Source organism: Delphinapterus leucas, chromosome 18 (assembly GCF_059928025.1).
Source record: "Delphinapterus leucas isolate spDelLeu-1000000601 "Yukka" chromosome 18, BTC_Dleu_Yukka2, whole genome shotgun sequence".
Lineage (NCBI taxonomy): Eukaryota > Metazoa > Chordata > Mammalia > Artiodactyla > Monodontidae > Delphinapterus > Delphinapterus leucas.
In genome coordinates, this window is record NC_143146.1 from 8,887,411 (window position 1) to 8,901,057 (window position 13,647).

At 40.7% G+C, this 13,647-nt stretch overlaps 1 protein-coding gene across 1 annotated transcript in view; it reads right to left on the reverse strand.

Annotated features, from left to right (window-relative positions):
- ERCC5 (ERCC excision repair 5, endonuclease) overlaps positions 1 to 11,587 on the reverse strand; it is a 29,116-nt gene extending 17,529 nt beyond the window's left edge. The window contains exons 1-6 of the mRNA XM_089899809.1: positions 11,534 to 11,587; positions 10,997 to 11,168; positions 3,651 to 3,826; positions 2,614 to 2,729; positions 2,108 to 2,194; positions 991 to 1,051 (exon numbers count right to left, since the gene is read on the reverse strand). Coding sequence (XP_089755935.1) covers positions 991 to 1,051; positions 2,108 to 2,194; positions 2,614 to 2,729; positions 3,651 to 3,826; positions 10,997 to 11,168; positions 11,534 to 11,587 — 666 coding nt within the window. The remainder of the gene's footprint in view (positions 1 to 990; positions 1,052 to 2,107; positions 2,195 to 2,613; positions 2,730 to 3,650; positions 3,827 to 10,996; positions 11,169 to 11,533) is intronic.
- Positions 11,588 to 13,647: the final 2,060 nt, after the last annotated feature.

Sequence of the window (13,647 nt, forward strand, 5' to 3'; positions counted from 1 at the left end):
TATGCAGCACAACCTCAACTTGTAAGCAAGTTGTGCATTAAAATATGCGTGGTGGTGGCTCTGCAACCTGTGCACGGTTCTCTGACCCTCTTCTCGCCTAGCTCCCCTCCCATTAAGTGGGGGCTGGCCCTAACCAGCTGCCAGTGAACAGAGCGCCATGGAAGGAAGGCTGTGCACCTCCCACAGCTGGCCAGAAAGGGCAGCGCGGGCTCTGCTGGCACTGCCTCTTGGGCTCCTGCCCCGGAACACAGCGGCAAGCTGTGCCAGAGCTCAGGCCACACGGAGAGGCCACAGGCAGGGGTTCTGGCTGACAGGTAATGACAGTTGCCAGGCACGTGGGGGAGGAGGTCTTTGAGGGGCTCCAGCCCCAGCTACCGTCTGACTGCACCTACACGGGAGACGCTGAGAGGGAACTGCCTCGCTGAGCTCATCAAGCCCCAGAACAGAGAAGATGATGATGATAAAAGACTGTTTTCACAGCACTAAGTTATGCAGCAATAGGTCACCACGGCCTGTGCATGAGCATACATCTTCATAAATATATACATACACACATACCCTTGATACACATACACATACCCACACACACACACACACACACACACACACACAGGTATTCAACTACACGGGGGCGGGAGGGGTACTAATATACAGCAAAATGTTACTAGAAGTTATTCATAGGTGATAGGCTTCCCGTATTTTTATACAAGCATTTATTGTTATTTCTATTTATTTATTGGTTGGTTGTAAAAGAAAGATGGCTTATTGTGGATATCTAGATAGGCATAATTCCACACATATGTTTATGAGTCTGTGTATATTTTGTATGTATGTACATTCACATGCACACATATATACACACAGTAAAGAAGGTTTTTGTATTTTTTACCAAGAACATTCATAAATCCATACTACCTCATTAAAATTATTCATTTGCATGTTATTCATTTCAAATAGAATAAATCCTGAATTCAAAAATTATTTAAATACCTGTAGTGCTTGTTTTTGATTCATTCTCTCTTGCCATTCTTTTTCATCCTCCTCTTCTGAACTGAAAGTCAAACACACGTTTATAATATCTATGATTTAGTGACTACTTACAAAAATATTTCTTGAGTGCAACGTGCTGCTAGTTACGGGAGCTGCAACAGTAAGACGGCCTCAGTCTCACAGTGTGATGGGGACACCTGTAAGCGAGCGATTGTAACATGACCTAATATCTCCCATCACCAGGGCAGAGCAGGTTGCCGAAGCTGCAATTAGGGGTCACTTCACCCCAGGAGCTTTGTGAAATCTCCTGCAGTTACACTGCCTGATTAAGGGGTTGAAGTTTTATCCTAGAGAAGGAAGAATCTAGGAAGTGCTTTAAGCGAGGAAATGACAACATCAGATTTGGGCTTAGCAGGTTCTACACTACCAGCCAGACACTGGGCTTGGCAGGGAGGGGTTCCCCCAGAAGGGTACGATCAGAGATGGAGACACAGACAGAAGTGTGGAAGCCAGGACGGTAACCTCGAGACACGATGATGGCCGCGGCGGTAACTCACAAGCTGTGTGGCCTCACAGGAGCCCCGGGAAAGGAGTGGGGGAAGGACAAGCTGGCCCTCCACCTGCACGTCAACCAAAGAAGCCGCTGAGGACTAACATCCAGCCGGAGGGAAGAGTGCACAGGGGTGCCCGAGGAAGAGTGGCCAGAGAGGGTCCCAGACATCAGGCTGAGAAATGCAAAGCAGCCACTGGATTTAGCAGGGAAGACGTAGTGTGCAGACTTTAGTGATGGCGTGAGAGAGAAAACACCCGGCTGAGAAGCAGGTAGAGACAGCTGGCGTCAGTGAAGTGTAAGAAAAACCAGAATCCACGTCTCCACGAATTCTAAATGAACAGTGCTAGCACAGGCTCCAGAGAATGAAAAAAGAAAACTGCCACAAACCACCAAAACACAAAGGTAGTAAATAAAAAGTTTGGTCTTAAAAAATATTCTAAAAGGTGTCGAGAATGCGTATTTCAGATGCATTAATTCCCACATGCCTTATTATGTAGATAAAATAGAAAGGTTTAAATCTGTCTGAATACAGCAATAACATTTTTAAGTAGTTAAAACATTTACCTATCTTTCTCTGCCTCTTGTAAAGGTGGCAAAACATAGATGTCATCTTCTCTTTGAACTTGAGTAAGACTGGGAAGTGCTTCCTCCCTGAAAAGTACACAGAGACTTCAACAGAGATCACAGGAAACAGTATTCTGAGAGTCAATAATACTCCCCAGTGATCACACAAACGCTGACGAGGAGGTGAAAAGGGGAAACCCAGGGGCGATGGGTTCGGCCCCTGCTAGCCTGGCTGCCGGGCTGCTGGACAAGAGAGCAGCCTCCAGAAAGAGGGGACCTGGTCTCGGCGTGAAGGAAAGTGTTCTGAGAGTAAAATGTGCAAAAGCAACGCGGCAGCTTTCCTTTCTCGTGATCAGAGCTGATTCTCACAGAACAGAGAGTTTTCACAACTTCAGCTAGGTCAAATGGACACCCCATTTATTCCTCTCATTAGGGAAAGGCAGCCACAAGAATCTGATGCAAATATTTTAAATTAATCTTTTAAATTAATGTAATTCCCCTCTTGCCTTTTGCTTTTTAAGGCAGTTTTGATAACTTGTCTTTTCAAAAATGTTTTCAAAAGCTTCTCGGTAGTTTTTTTGGAGTCATTGGTTGCCAAGTCCTTTCTCTGCCTTCTTTTAGCCTGTGAAAAGAAAGGATACAGGATTTTATTTCAAGGTATTAGTATATCAAAAACACTTCTGTGGGTTTTTTCCCTAGAGAATTTGGTTTGTCTGAGTTTTCGGACTATGGTTGTTTTGGTATCTTCTCCTAATTACCGTATGAGTGAATACCTTCAGGTTTTTGCTGTGGAAAGGACACCCAGAGTTTCCAACTAACGAGTACTTAATGGGCTGGCTATCACACAATATATTTGGGAAGCTATTAATTTACTTTCAATTTCTTTTAAACATCCTTTATTGTCCTTAAGTAGCCTAAAACTTGATATACAAGTAAGTAAATGCTTCCCTAAAGGGATTATTATATTAATTAATTTCTTCTTTAAAATGCCACTGTTAAGCCAAAACCAATTCCTGATATTAGTTTTTATAAAAATACATTACTGGTATGTAACTCTGTCCTTCCACATCCAAGATTATGTCATAAGAAATCCTAAAATGTATAGAAATATCTTGTAAGAAATGTCCAAAACAGGGAAAAATGGAATAGTCTCGGTGCTTACAGTTTAATACAAGGCAGAAATATCAAAACATTCTTTCCATTTCCTCTTTTTTAACTGAGATAAATTGCCATATAACGTTGTGTAAGTTTAACTGTAGAACACCTAAGAAGACACTCTATTGTCTTAGGGGAAAACTCTCTATTGTAACTTTAGTAGTTTTATTAAAAGTTAAATATTATTGCACCTGTGATATACTTTCAGAAACAAACCTCTTTTAAAAGAAAAGTGTTTGTTCAAGATAAATTTTTAAAAGTTGAATTAAACTAGATATATGTCGAAGTTAAGTCTTGATTTCCAAAATTCTAAGGAGAAAATTTAAATTTTATGTGAACTTTTCCTTCTTTCTAAGAATGCATAAAGAAAAAAATAGATGACTCTTACCAGAGTCTGTTTCTTCAATAGTGGAGCATCCCCATCAAACACAAAAATAGGACGAATTCGAAAAAATAAGAGTTTGCAGAGCCGATGGAACAAAGTAAGAAGATGAGCATTTTCTATTGAGTTCCCATGGCGATCCCGAACTCCTTTAAGTGCTTGGTTTAACCAAATGCTAATATCTAGAAGGATTGTTAATGGAAAACACTTTGCAATTTCTTCCCTCACCCTCACAATTTCAAATTCCTAATGTCTGATATCATCCAAAGATTAAAACTGAGCACCCATCACAACTTACTTGAAACTGAAAAATGGTTAGCCCTGATGGAATCTACCTAAAATCAGTTAACTGTATTTGGGACCTGTTATCACTATTTACATTCTGAATTTTTAAATCTTACATAGACATATGTCTCCTTTAAAAAGTCTAATCGCAAAGAAGTGCTTCTTTAAAAAAAAAAAACTAATGATCTGTATGGAATTTTAGTAAATTAACACAGCTTTTTTGGAGAACAATTTGGCAATTCATAGCAAAAAACTTTAAAACTTGCATTCTATTTTATGTAAGAATTCCACTTCCAGACATTTATCCTCAAGAAATCATCATAGACTTACAATAAGAGTTACTTATAAGACGGCTTGTTTATAATAATGAAAATACTAAGAATAAAAGTTTCCCAACAGGTCTTTTTTTAAATTAGATTATGATATAGTGATTTGCTGGAATCCAAGGGTCTCTTAAAAATGGAAGTCGCAGAAGCACATGAGGCAGAGAGTCACAAAATATTATTAAAGGAAGTAAAACGGTTACAAAAGTATGGAAAATATAATTCCATTCTGTAACATATGCAATATGCTAAATATTAAAAAAAAGACTCGAAGTTCAGACATCAAAATATTAAGAGTAGTTGTCTTCTGCTGTGATTATCTAATTTTTCCTTCTTGGAGTCTTCTTATATTTTTAAACTTTACTAAAGAATGCTTTTTAACAGATTGTTTTCTATTTGTTCATAAGAGAGGGACACAGCCCTCTGCCCGCTCCCCCGACCCACCATTAAAGTGCTGACTTCGGCAGTGATGGCCTGCAGGCCCTCCCCTTTCCTCCTGTCTGCACTGGCTACCCAGGTGACGTCCGCCCCCCATACCACAGCCCATAGAGCACCGAGCTCCACACACGCGCGTCTGCCCCAGAGCGCTCTCCCAACCCCAGGTCTGATGGCCTCGTTGACATCTCTACCTGATGCCTCAGCCGCTTCAGACTTACCACGATCAAAACTGCACTCCGTGCCTTCTCAGCAGGCTACTCACGCCCCCATTTCAGTGGATGTCACTCCCATCCACCCAAGCCAGAACCCTGAGCGCCATCCCACGTACGCCTCCACCCAGCCATTGCCAGGTCCTATCAGTTCTACCTTTTTATCTATCTTGAAACTGTTATGTTAGATTTCACCGACAGACCTGTAGTGAAAACTACAGTGGAAAGCTCCCACTGCCTTTAGAATAATATCCAAAAGTCCTTCCCACGGCCTACGAATCCTGAATGATCTGTCCTCTGTTCACCTCTCCTGGCTCATGTCGAGCCACTGGGCTTCTCTCAAACCCTGGAAGTCACTAAGCTCCTTTCTGCCTCCAGGGTCTCCTCCTTGCTCCTTCCTCAGCCTGAAAGAGCCCCTCCCTCTCTGAGCCTAGAGATTCCCTACCCTTAGGTCTCAGTCTAGGGGTCACGCCCTCAGCCGAGATTAAGACCTCCAGTTACACACTCCTATTCAAAAACACCTTGCTTATTTCATGGCAGAAATGTTTCTATGCACTGGGGATACAGTACTGGACAAAACAAAGCGTTTGCCCTAATGGAGTTTACAACCAGTGCGGGGGGAATCCAGACTGTGAGCTCCATGACATGTGTAAACCACAATGCTGGGCACTGCTCTCCCTCTCAGAGCACACAGGAGGCAACAAAGACCTGCTTTCAAATGAGATGAACGGTTAAATATTTAAATGAATGTACATTACCTACTTACTACCATAAAAAATTAGGCCCATCAACAATTAACTTAATAAACATTACATAAAAAATAACTAGTGGAGAGCAAGTTATTACTAGATTCATTCCTATATTTGAGGGTTACTAGGTGCCAGGTATATCCAAGATCCTAGGGATAGAACAGTGAACAATACAGCTATGAAAAAAACAGATAGGGCCCCTACCCCTGAGAAACTTGCATTCTAATGGGGAAAACAATGAAAATCAAGTACAGACGTCTAATACATTAGGTTGCTGGTAAGTGCCAAGAAAGAAATAGAGCAGAGTAAAAGGACAAAAGTGTGATTGGTGGTCAATAGCTCTTTAGTTAGGGAAGTCCTATCGGAAGAAGTAACGGAGGCCTGAACGAATGAAGAGGAACGAGGGAGAAAACAGTGGGGCAGGAGGTTCAGCAAATGCAAACGCCCTGGGACAGAAGCAGGCTTCCGTTTAAGGACAACATGGCAGGTGCACGGCCAGAGGAGCAGTAAGAGGAAGTGATGGGTGTATATAGTCACTGGAAGGTTTCTAGAATGTGACTGAAGGATCACCCCAGTGGACATGTGAGGAATAAACTATAAGGAAGCCAGCTTTAAACTAGTTACAACAGCCCGAGGGAAAGCAGAACGCAGTGGCGAGGATGATGAGAAGTGGTCAGAAAAGGATCCATCCTGGAAGTAGGATCTGGCATTGGCTTAGCTCTGTACTGGGTCAATGGTGTTGTTATTGGGTAAATATTTCTAATTGGCTTGTTTCTGGTTGCTACACCATTGTATCAGATGGAATAAGTTTCTACTTAGCCCATTCCTTTAAATGCTATAATCAATGAGAAAAATATAATTTCAGATCAGTAGCTCTCAACTCTGCTGTCCTTTGGAACCAGATATGAAGCTTTTGAAACACAGATTGCTAAACATAGGTACACCTAAAATTCTAAATCATAGAGATTGAGATCGGACTTTTTTTTTTTTAATTAATCACAGGTAGTGCCAATTCTCAGCCAGGTTGAGCGTTCCAGCTTAAAATTCTCTTTTTTTTTTTTTACACTCTTTGACATAAACCACAGCAAGATCTTTTTTGACCCACCTCCTAGAGTAATGGAAATAAAAACAAATATAAACAAATGGGACTTAAAAGATTTGCACAGCAAAGGAAACCATAAACAAGACAAAAAGAAAACCCTCAGAATAGGAGAAAATATTTGCAAATGGAACAACAAAGGATTAATCTCCAAAATATACAAACAGCTCATGGAGCTCAATATCAAAGAAACAAACAATCCAGTTAAAAAATGGGCAGAAGACCTAAATAGACATTTCATCAAGGAAGACCTACAGATGGCGAGGAGGCACATGAAAAGATGCTCAACAACACTAATTATTAGAGAAATGAAAATCAAAACTACAATGAGGTATAACCTCACACCGGTCAGAATGGCCATTATCAAAAAATCTACAAACAATAAATGCTGGAGAGGGTGTGGTGAAAAGGGAACCCTTCTACACTGTTGGTAGAAATGTGCATTGACACAACCACTATGGAAAACAGTATGAAGTTTCCTTCAAAAACTAAAAATAGAACTACTGTATGACCCAGCAATCCCACGACTGGGCATATACCCTGAGAAAACCATAATTCAAGAGGAGTCATGTACCATAATGTTCATTGCAGCTCTATTTACAATAGCCAGGACATGGAAGCAACCTAAGTGTCCATCGACAGATGAATGGATAAAGAAGATGTAGCACATATATACAATGGAATATTACTCAGCCATAAAAAGAAATGAAATAGACTTATTTGTAGTGAGGTGGATGGACCTAAAGTCTGTCATACAGAGTGAAGTAAGTCAGAAAGATAAACACAAATACCGTATGCTGACATGGAATCTTAAAAAAAAAAAAATGGTACTGATGAATCCAGTTTCAGGGCAGGAATAAAGAGGTAGACATAGAAAATGGACTTGAAGACATGGGGTGGGAGGGCGAATTTGGGGCAAAATGAGAATAGCATCGACATATATACACTACCAAATGCAAAACAGTTGGCTGGTGGGAAGCAGCAGCACAGCACAGGGAGATCGGCTCTGTGCTTTGTGATGACCTAGAGGGGTGGGATAGGGAAGGTGGGAGGGAGACGCAAGAGGGAGGGGATACGGGGGCATGTGTATGCAAATGGCTGATTTGCTTTGTTGTGCAACAGAAACTAACACGGTATTGTGAAGCAATTATACTCCAATAAAGATATACTATTAAAAAATTTTTTTTAAATTTTATTTATTTTTGGACGTGCAGTGCAGCGTGTGGGATCTTAGTTCCCCGACCAGGGATTGAACCCTCGCCCTCTGCAGTGAAAGCGCAGAGTCCTAACCACTAGTCCGCCAGGGAATTCCCGCAGCTTGAAATTCTTAAAAAAGAAATATGCAGAATTAGGCAAGCTGAAAATATTTCCATAATTTAATTTGTCTAATTTCAATAAGTTTATAAAAGGCAACATTAAATTTATCCTAGGACTGGAAAAGTTAAATGTGCAGCCAAGCCAAAAACCATTTTATAGATGAGACCCAAAAGACCAGTAACATTTTGAAACAAAAAATAAATTACTTTAGTTCTATTGTTAGGCGATGTAAAATTTAATTAACCCCTATCAGTATGCAAAGCCTAAAGAGACTGTAAGATTTTGTTAATAGAGTTAAATGTATTTTACAAATGTTAAGGTCCATAAGAGACAAAAGTTTAATTATTAATTCTTTATTATTTGACACAAACACTTAGATTGCATAAGTAAACAAGACACTCATCTAGAAATGGTAAAAAGACCAAATTATTTTAGGGATCCAAGAATAAATTATGAAACTTGTATGTCATGAGTAATTTTATTAACAAATAAAACCAAAAAACCTGAATATATTTCAGATATTTGACTTGGAACTCCCATGAAAATGAAACAAAGCAAAATCAATTAGAGAACAGCAACCAACTAGTCTCCTTTTACATATACGTATTATATATGCATATATATATATATGAAGTTACCATTATAACTACATTACCTTTGACAGTCTTCTTTTAATAATTCATTCTTTCAGAAAAGCCTAATAGCCCCATGAATATGACTTCATGTCCCAAAAAAGTTTCTGAGTCATCTGAAAATAGATGATCTAAATTAAATTCTTTACATTTATTTTGGACAACTTTCTAAAAAATCAGAATGCTGAACTTCACATCACATCTCAATTGTTTTACAAATTATTAATTCTTCATACGGGCTGCAACGTAAACTGATCTAAATCTTTGCTGAAGTCTTAAGTGTTCCTGACACTGAAAAATGCTTTCATTCACATGTACAACATATATTGATAGTTCTATGAAGAAAATCTTCAGAAAGCAGTAATTTGAGAAACCACTAGAGGGCAGCAATAGCACGTGTGCTTTAAAAAAACTTTCCCACAAGCTACCCGGCATAAAACTTTTAAGCCACAATTCATTACGGATGTATTTCAAGATGACACACATTGCAAAAAAAACACAATCATCATCATCATGTTACTTTATTTAAAAAATTATCAATGCTCCATTATGTATAAGTTGTCTCTATACGAAAGGCAATGGCTCCTTTCACTGAATCCCCACATCCTCTGACAGTGCATTTACCACGGGACAGCAATTATTACATGACTGTCTCCTCCACTCCGAGTGGAGATCCTAGGCTCATAGGTTCCCACTTAGGGAACTGGTGTAAGGTACCACCAGCTTCTGGAACACAACAGACACTCAGAAAAAGAAAGAAAAGAAAAAGAAAATGAAGACTGCTTAATGAATAAAAAGATCAAAATGTCAGAAACAGCCTTCACATGTTTTGGTAATGAAGAAAAACATTAAACTCCAAAGGCACAAACAAAACCAGCCAAACATGCACACCATCAACAGTCCTTAAAATGTCCATCATAGAGGCTGGGAAGAAAATAATTCACTGTAGACCTTTTGAAATCTTTTCAGTGTTGTACTATATGAATTTCCTATTCCAAAATACATAACAAAAGATAATAAAAGTTACTTTTTTAAAAAAAAAAAAAGGTCAAACACTTGCCCACACTTTTCTTCCTCTAACAAACATAAATAAAGCAAGACTCAGGACAGCAGGCAAAACTACTGGTCCGAAGTCCACTTCGTTTTCTCCATGCTGACCTCCCTGTCGGGATAACAGATTTAGAATTTACCATACTAGCAGCGACAGTCACTATTCTAAGCTTCTTTCATTTAAATAAGCCCTTCATTCCTCACACCAACCCTGTGTGCAAAGACTATTATCACCTCCACTTCCCGGATGAGAGAACTGATGGATGAGAGAACTGACGCATACACAGGCACAAAGCACCACCCCTAAGTGATTAAAACAAGACTCCAATCCAAAGCTGTGCGACTGCAAAGCCAGAACTGGGAGATTGGGATTGACATATACACACTACTACATATAAAATAGATAACTAATAAGGACCTACTGTAGAGCACAGGGAACGCTACTCAATACACTGTAATGACCTATACGGGAAAGAATCTAAAACAGAGTAGATATATGTATGTGTGTATATATATATATATAACTGATTCACTTTACTATACAGCAGAAACTAACACAACATTGTAAATCAACTCTACTCCAATAAAAATTAATTTTAAAAAGAAAAGAAAAGAAAGGAAACATCCCAAAGAAGACCCTATAGCTACCCGCCTGGGTGAGACCTAACAACGCCCCTCTGCGCCCCCTGGAGAACCTGAGAGCAAAATCCTGGCACCCATCGTGCATCCCTGGCACCGACACCCGGAAAAGGATACCCACGGCAAGGACCTTCCCCTCCAACGTCTCCGGGTTGACCTGCCGCCCGGAGCACTCCAGCAGCTTCCAGAGCCCCTGGACTCCCATGAACGAGGTGTGCCCTCGGAGCGCGTCTCGCAGGCGGGATCGCGGGAGACCTTTCACTCCAAGTCTTCCACGAGGGGCTGCACCAACGCCCCGGACCCCGAGAAGAACTCCCCAAGCTCCCACCCGAAGAAGACGGAAAACAACGAGGAGCGCACAGCTTTCCAGGGAAAACCGGCCCCGGCGAAAACCGCACTTCCCAGAACCTGACACGGCCTCGCGTTAGAAAGACGGGCCCAGAGAAAGTCGGAGGCACAGAGGAGCAGGTCCTCGTCTCGCCCAGCGCTTTGGCCCAAACTTCTGCACTCCTAACAGATGACCAGGGTGAGGGGACAGCTCAGGCGAGATAAACAGCCAAAAGACGTCCCTCAGGCAACCCCTGTCTCCTCTAGGGGGGCCGTAAACTCACACGAAATGGAGCCGCCCGGTTTCCGTTTAATGCATCGCGCAGGGCGGAAGTCCCGCCTCCCCACGCTGATGTATATCCGCTGCGCCGTTACACTCCGGAAGTGAGGGGGTGGTTCGGTCTTCGTGTTTGTATTGTGTCGGCGCCCTGCTTCTTCCACACTGGCAACTTGTTGCTGTTAAATGTTGAAACCATCCGCAAAGCGTCTGCCTTCAGAGGTTGCGGTTTTCTAGGTGCTTTACCGGTATCAGTTTCTTCCCACTGAGCCGCCACTTGTGAAAACTCTTAATACTAAATATTGTTTTACATGTGAAAGATGGACCCTTTGGTTGGTGTTTGTAATTAGTATTTATTTGTCCGGTAACCTGTGGTAACACGATTTAAAATCTTAACCCTTGAAATATAGTCTTCTCCGGCCTGTAAAATTTAGGAATCCACGGCATGTAGGTCAGAAGTAACAAGAAACTAATTGCCAGATTAGCACCTGGGTAGACGGTGGCTCGGACCCTCGGGCTGAGATTCACACCCCGACCGAGCTACGTTATGATGTTTATCGTTGTTCAAGTCGCATTTGTTCAGAGTTCGTCTCTTCATCTGTAAACTGAGCGGGCATAAAGCCAATCTTGCAGACGGTTTTAAGCAAGGATCAGAGGTAATGTTTGCAAAGTACTTACCACTCGGAGTTAATAAGTGATAGCCTTATCGTACATATTGGTTCAAATTTGGACTACTGAAACTAGATTCAAAATCAGTGAAAAGATTGATTAGAAATCAGTTTTTAGCAAAGCTATGTTCTTGCCCAAACAGATGGGTTCCCAGTAGCCAAGTTTACTTGACCTAGTCACAACTAATTTTCTGTCAGGGATAATCCTGACAAAGTACTTATTTTCATTTCCTCAGTGTGTAAAGTAATCCCCAGAACTGTTGTTCCAAAATGTATTTTGCCGGAATTAATATAATCGCCTGTTCAATTTTTGTCTCCCCGCCTCCAGTAGTTTACAGTAGACTGTAAACTTATTGAAATCAAGAACTATTTTGTTGACTTACATACCCCATTCCTGATATTTAGCAGGAATCCTATAAATATTGCCTAAATGACCACTTTGCCAGCGTCAAGTCTAAATCTCTGCAGGGCACCTTGCACCCTGTTGAAAGAGAATTTCCTCAAGCCAGGCAGATGTTAGTTCAGATCCCATCTGAGCCATGTCATAACCCTGAGTTATGGGCTGAATTGTGTCCCCTTCCAAAGTTCATATGTTGAAGCCCTAATCCCCAATACCTCAGAATGTAACTGTTTGGAGATAGGGCCGTTTCAAAGTTAAGTTAAAAAGACGCCATTAGGGTGAGTTAATCAATCTGACTGATGTCCTTATAAGAGGGAATTTGGACACCCAGACACTAAGGATGATTGCACAGAGGAAAAACCATGCGAGGACACAGGGAGAAGGGGGCCAGCTGCAAGCCAAGGAGAATTCAAGAGAAACCAAACCTGTCAACACCTTGATCTTGGACTTCTATCCTCTGGAGCTATGAGAAAATAAATGTGTTGTTTAAACCACCAATCTGGTATTTCGTTATGGCAGCCCTAGCAAACTGAGACATCCTAGGATCCTAGGCAAGTTTCTTCACCATTGAGAATCTGAATAAAATGGAGATGCCACTTCTTTTGTGGTTGCTCTGAGATCAGTGACTTAACATTAAACACCTAGTGGGTAATGGTGCTCAAATTAGTTTGTTGAGTGAACGAGGGGGAAAAACTCTGTGGGTAAAATTGAAATACAGAGTGTGACTGGATTGTAGATCACCTTGCCTGAGCCCCTCCAGTGTCTGGGAGAAGGCAAGTTGGGAAGTATTATAGCTGCTGCACCAGTTTGGCTTGATGATGGGGCTTAGTAGCGGGAAAAGTAACAGTTTCAGGATTTGATCATTTTTTACCACCTGAGAGCTGGGTAAAAACAAATAGCCAATGTGAACATTTCAGTACTACAAGTGCTTGTAAAACCAGAGCAACATTTCTTGAATACAAAATATTTTTTTAAGGAACAGCAACTAAGGAGTGTACATTTGATTTGTAAGAAATTGGTTCCTTTAGATGCTGTTTAAAGGGCTCTCCATCAAGATTCAGACAGGAAAATACACATCGTTTAGGCCAATAATAATAGTAAGCACTTAAAGAGCAATTCCTATCTACAAAGCACTGTTCTAAACACTTTACATGTATTAACTTATTTATTCTTCAAAACAATTCATAAAATAGATACTATTATCTCCCTTTTACCAATGAGGAAATATGCACAGGAAAAATAATCTCAACTCGCCCAAGGTGATACAGCTAGTTAGTGGAGAGCCGGTAATATGAACTTTTGTTGCTTCTATGGAGACTTCTGAGAAAAATTGACCAAGAAATTAAATATGACAGGAATGTTACTAATCTTGAAAGAGAAAGGTGCAGTCACTTGCTTACACATTCTGGAAAAGCAGTCCCTGTAAGTCTCGGTGTGCTCTTGATAACTGCCAAACTTGTAAGCCAAGTTATTAAGTGATTGGATATATTAAGACATTTATAAAAGTTGACTATGCCAATAAGCAATACGTATAAACTCATCCTCTTTTCCTAGATGTCACTATATTCTCTATTTTATGTTGCATTCATC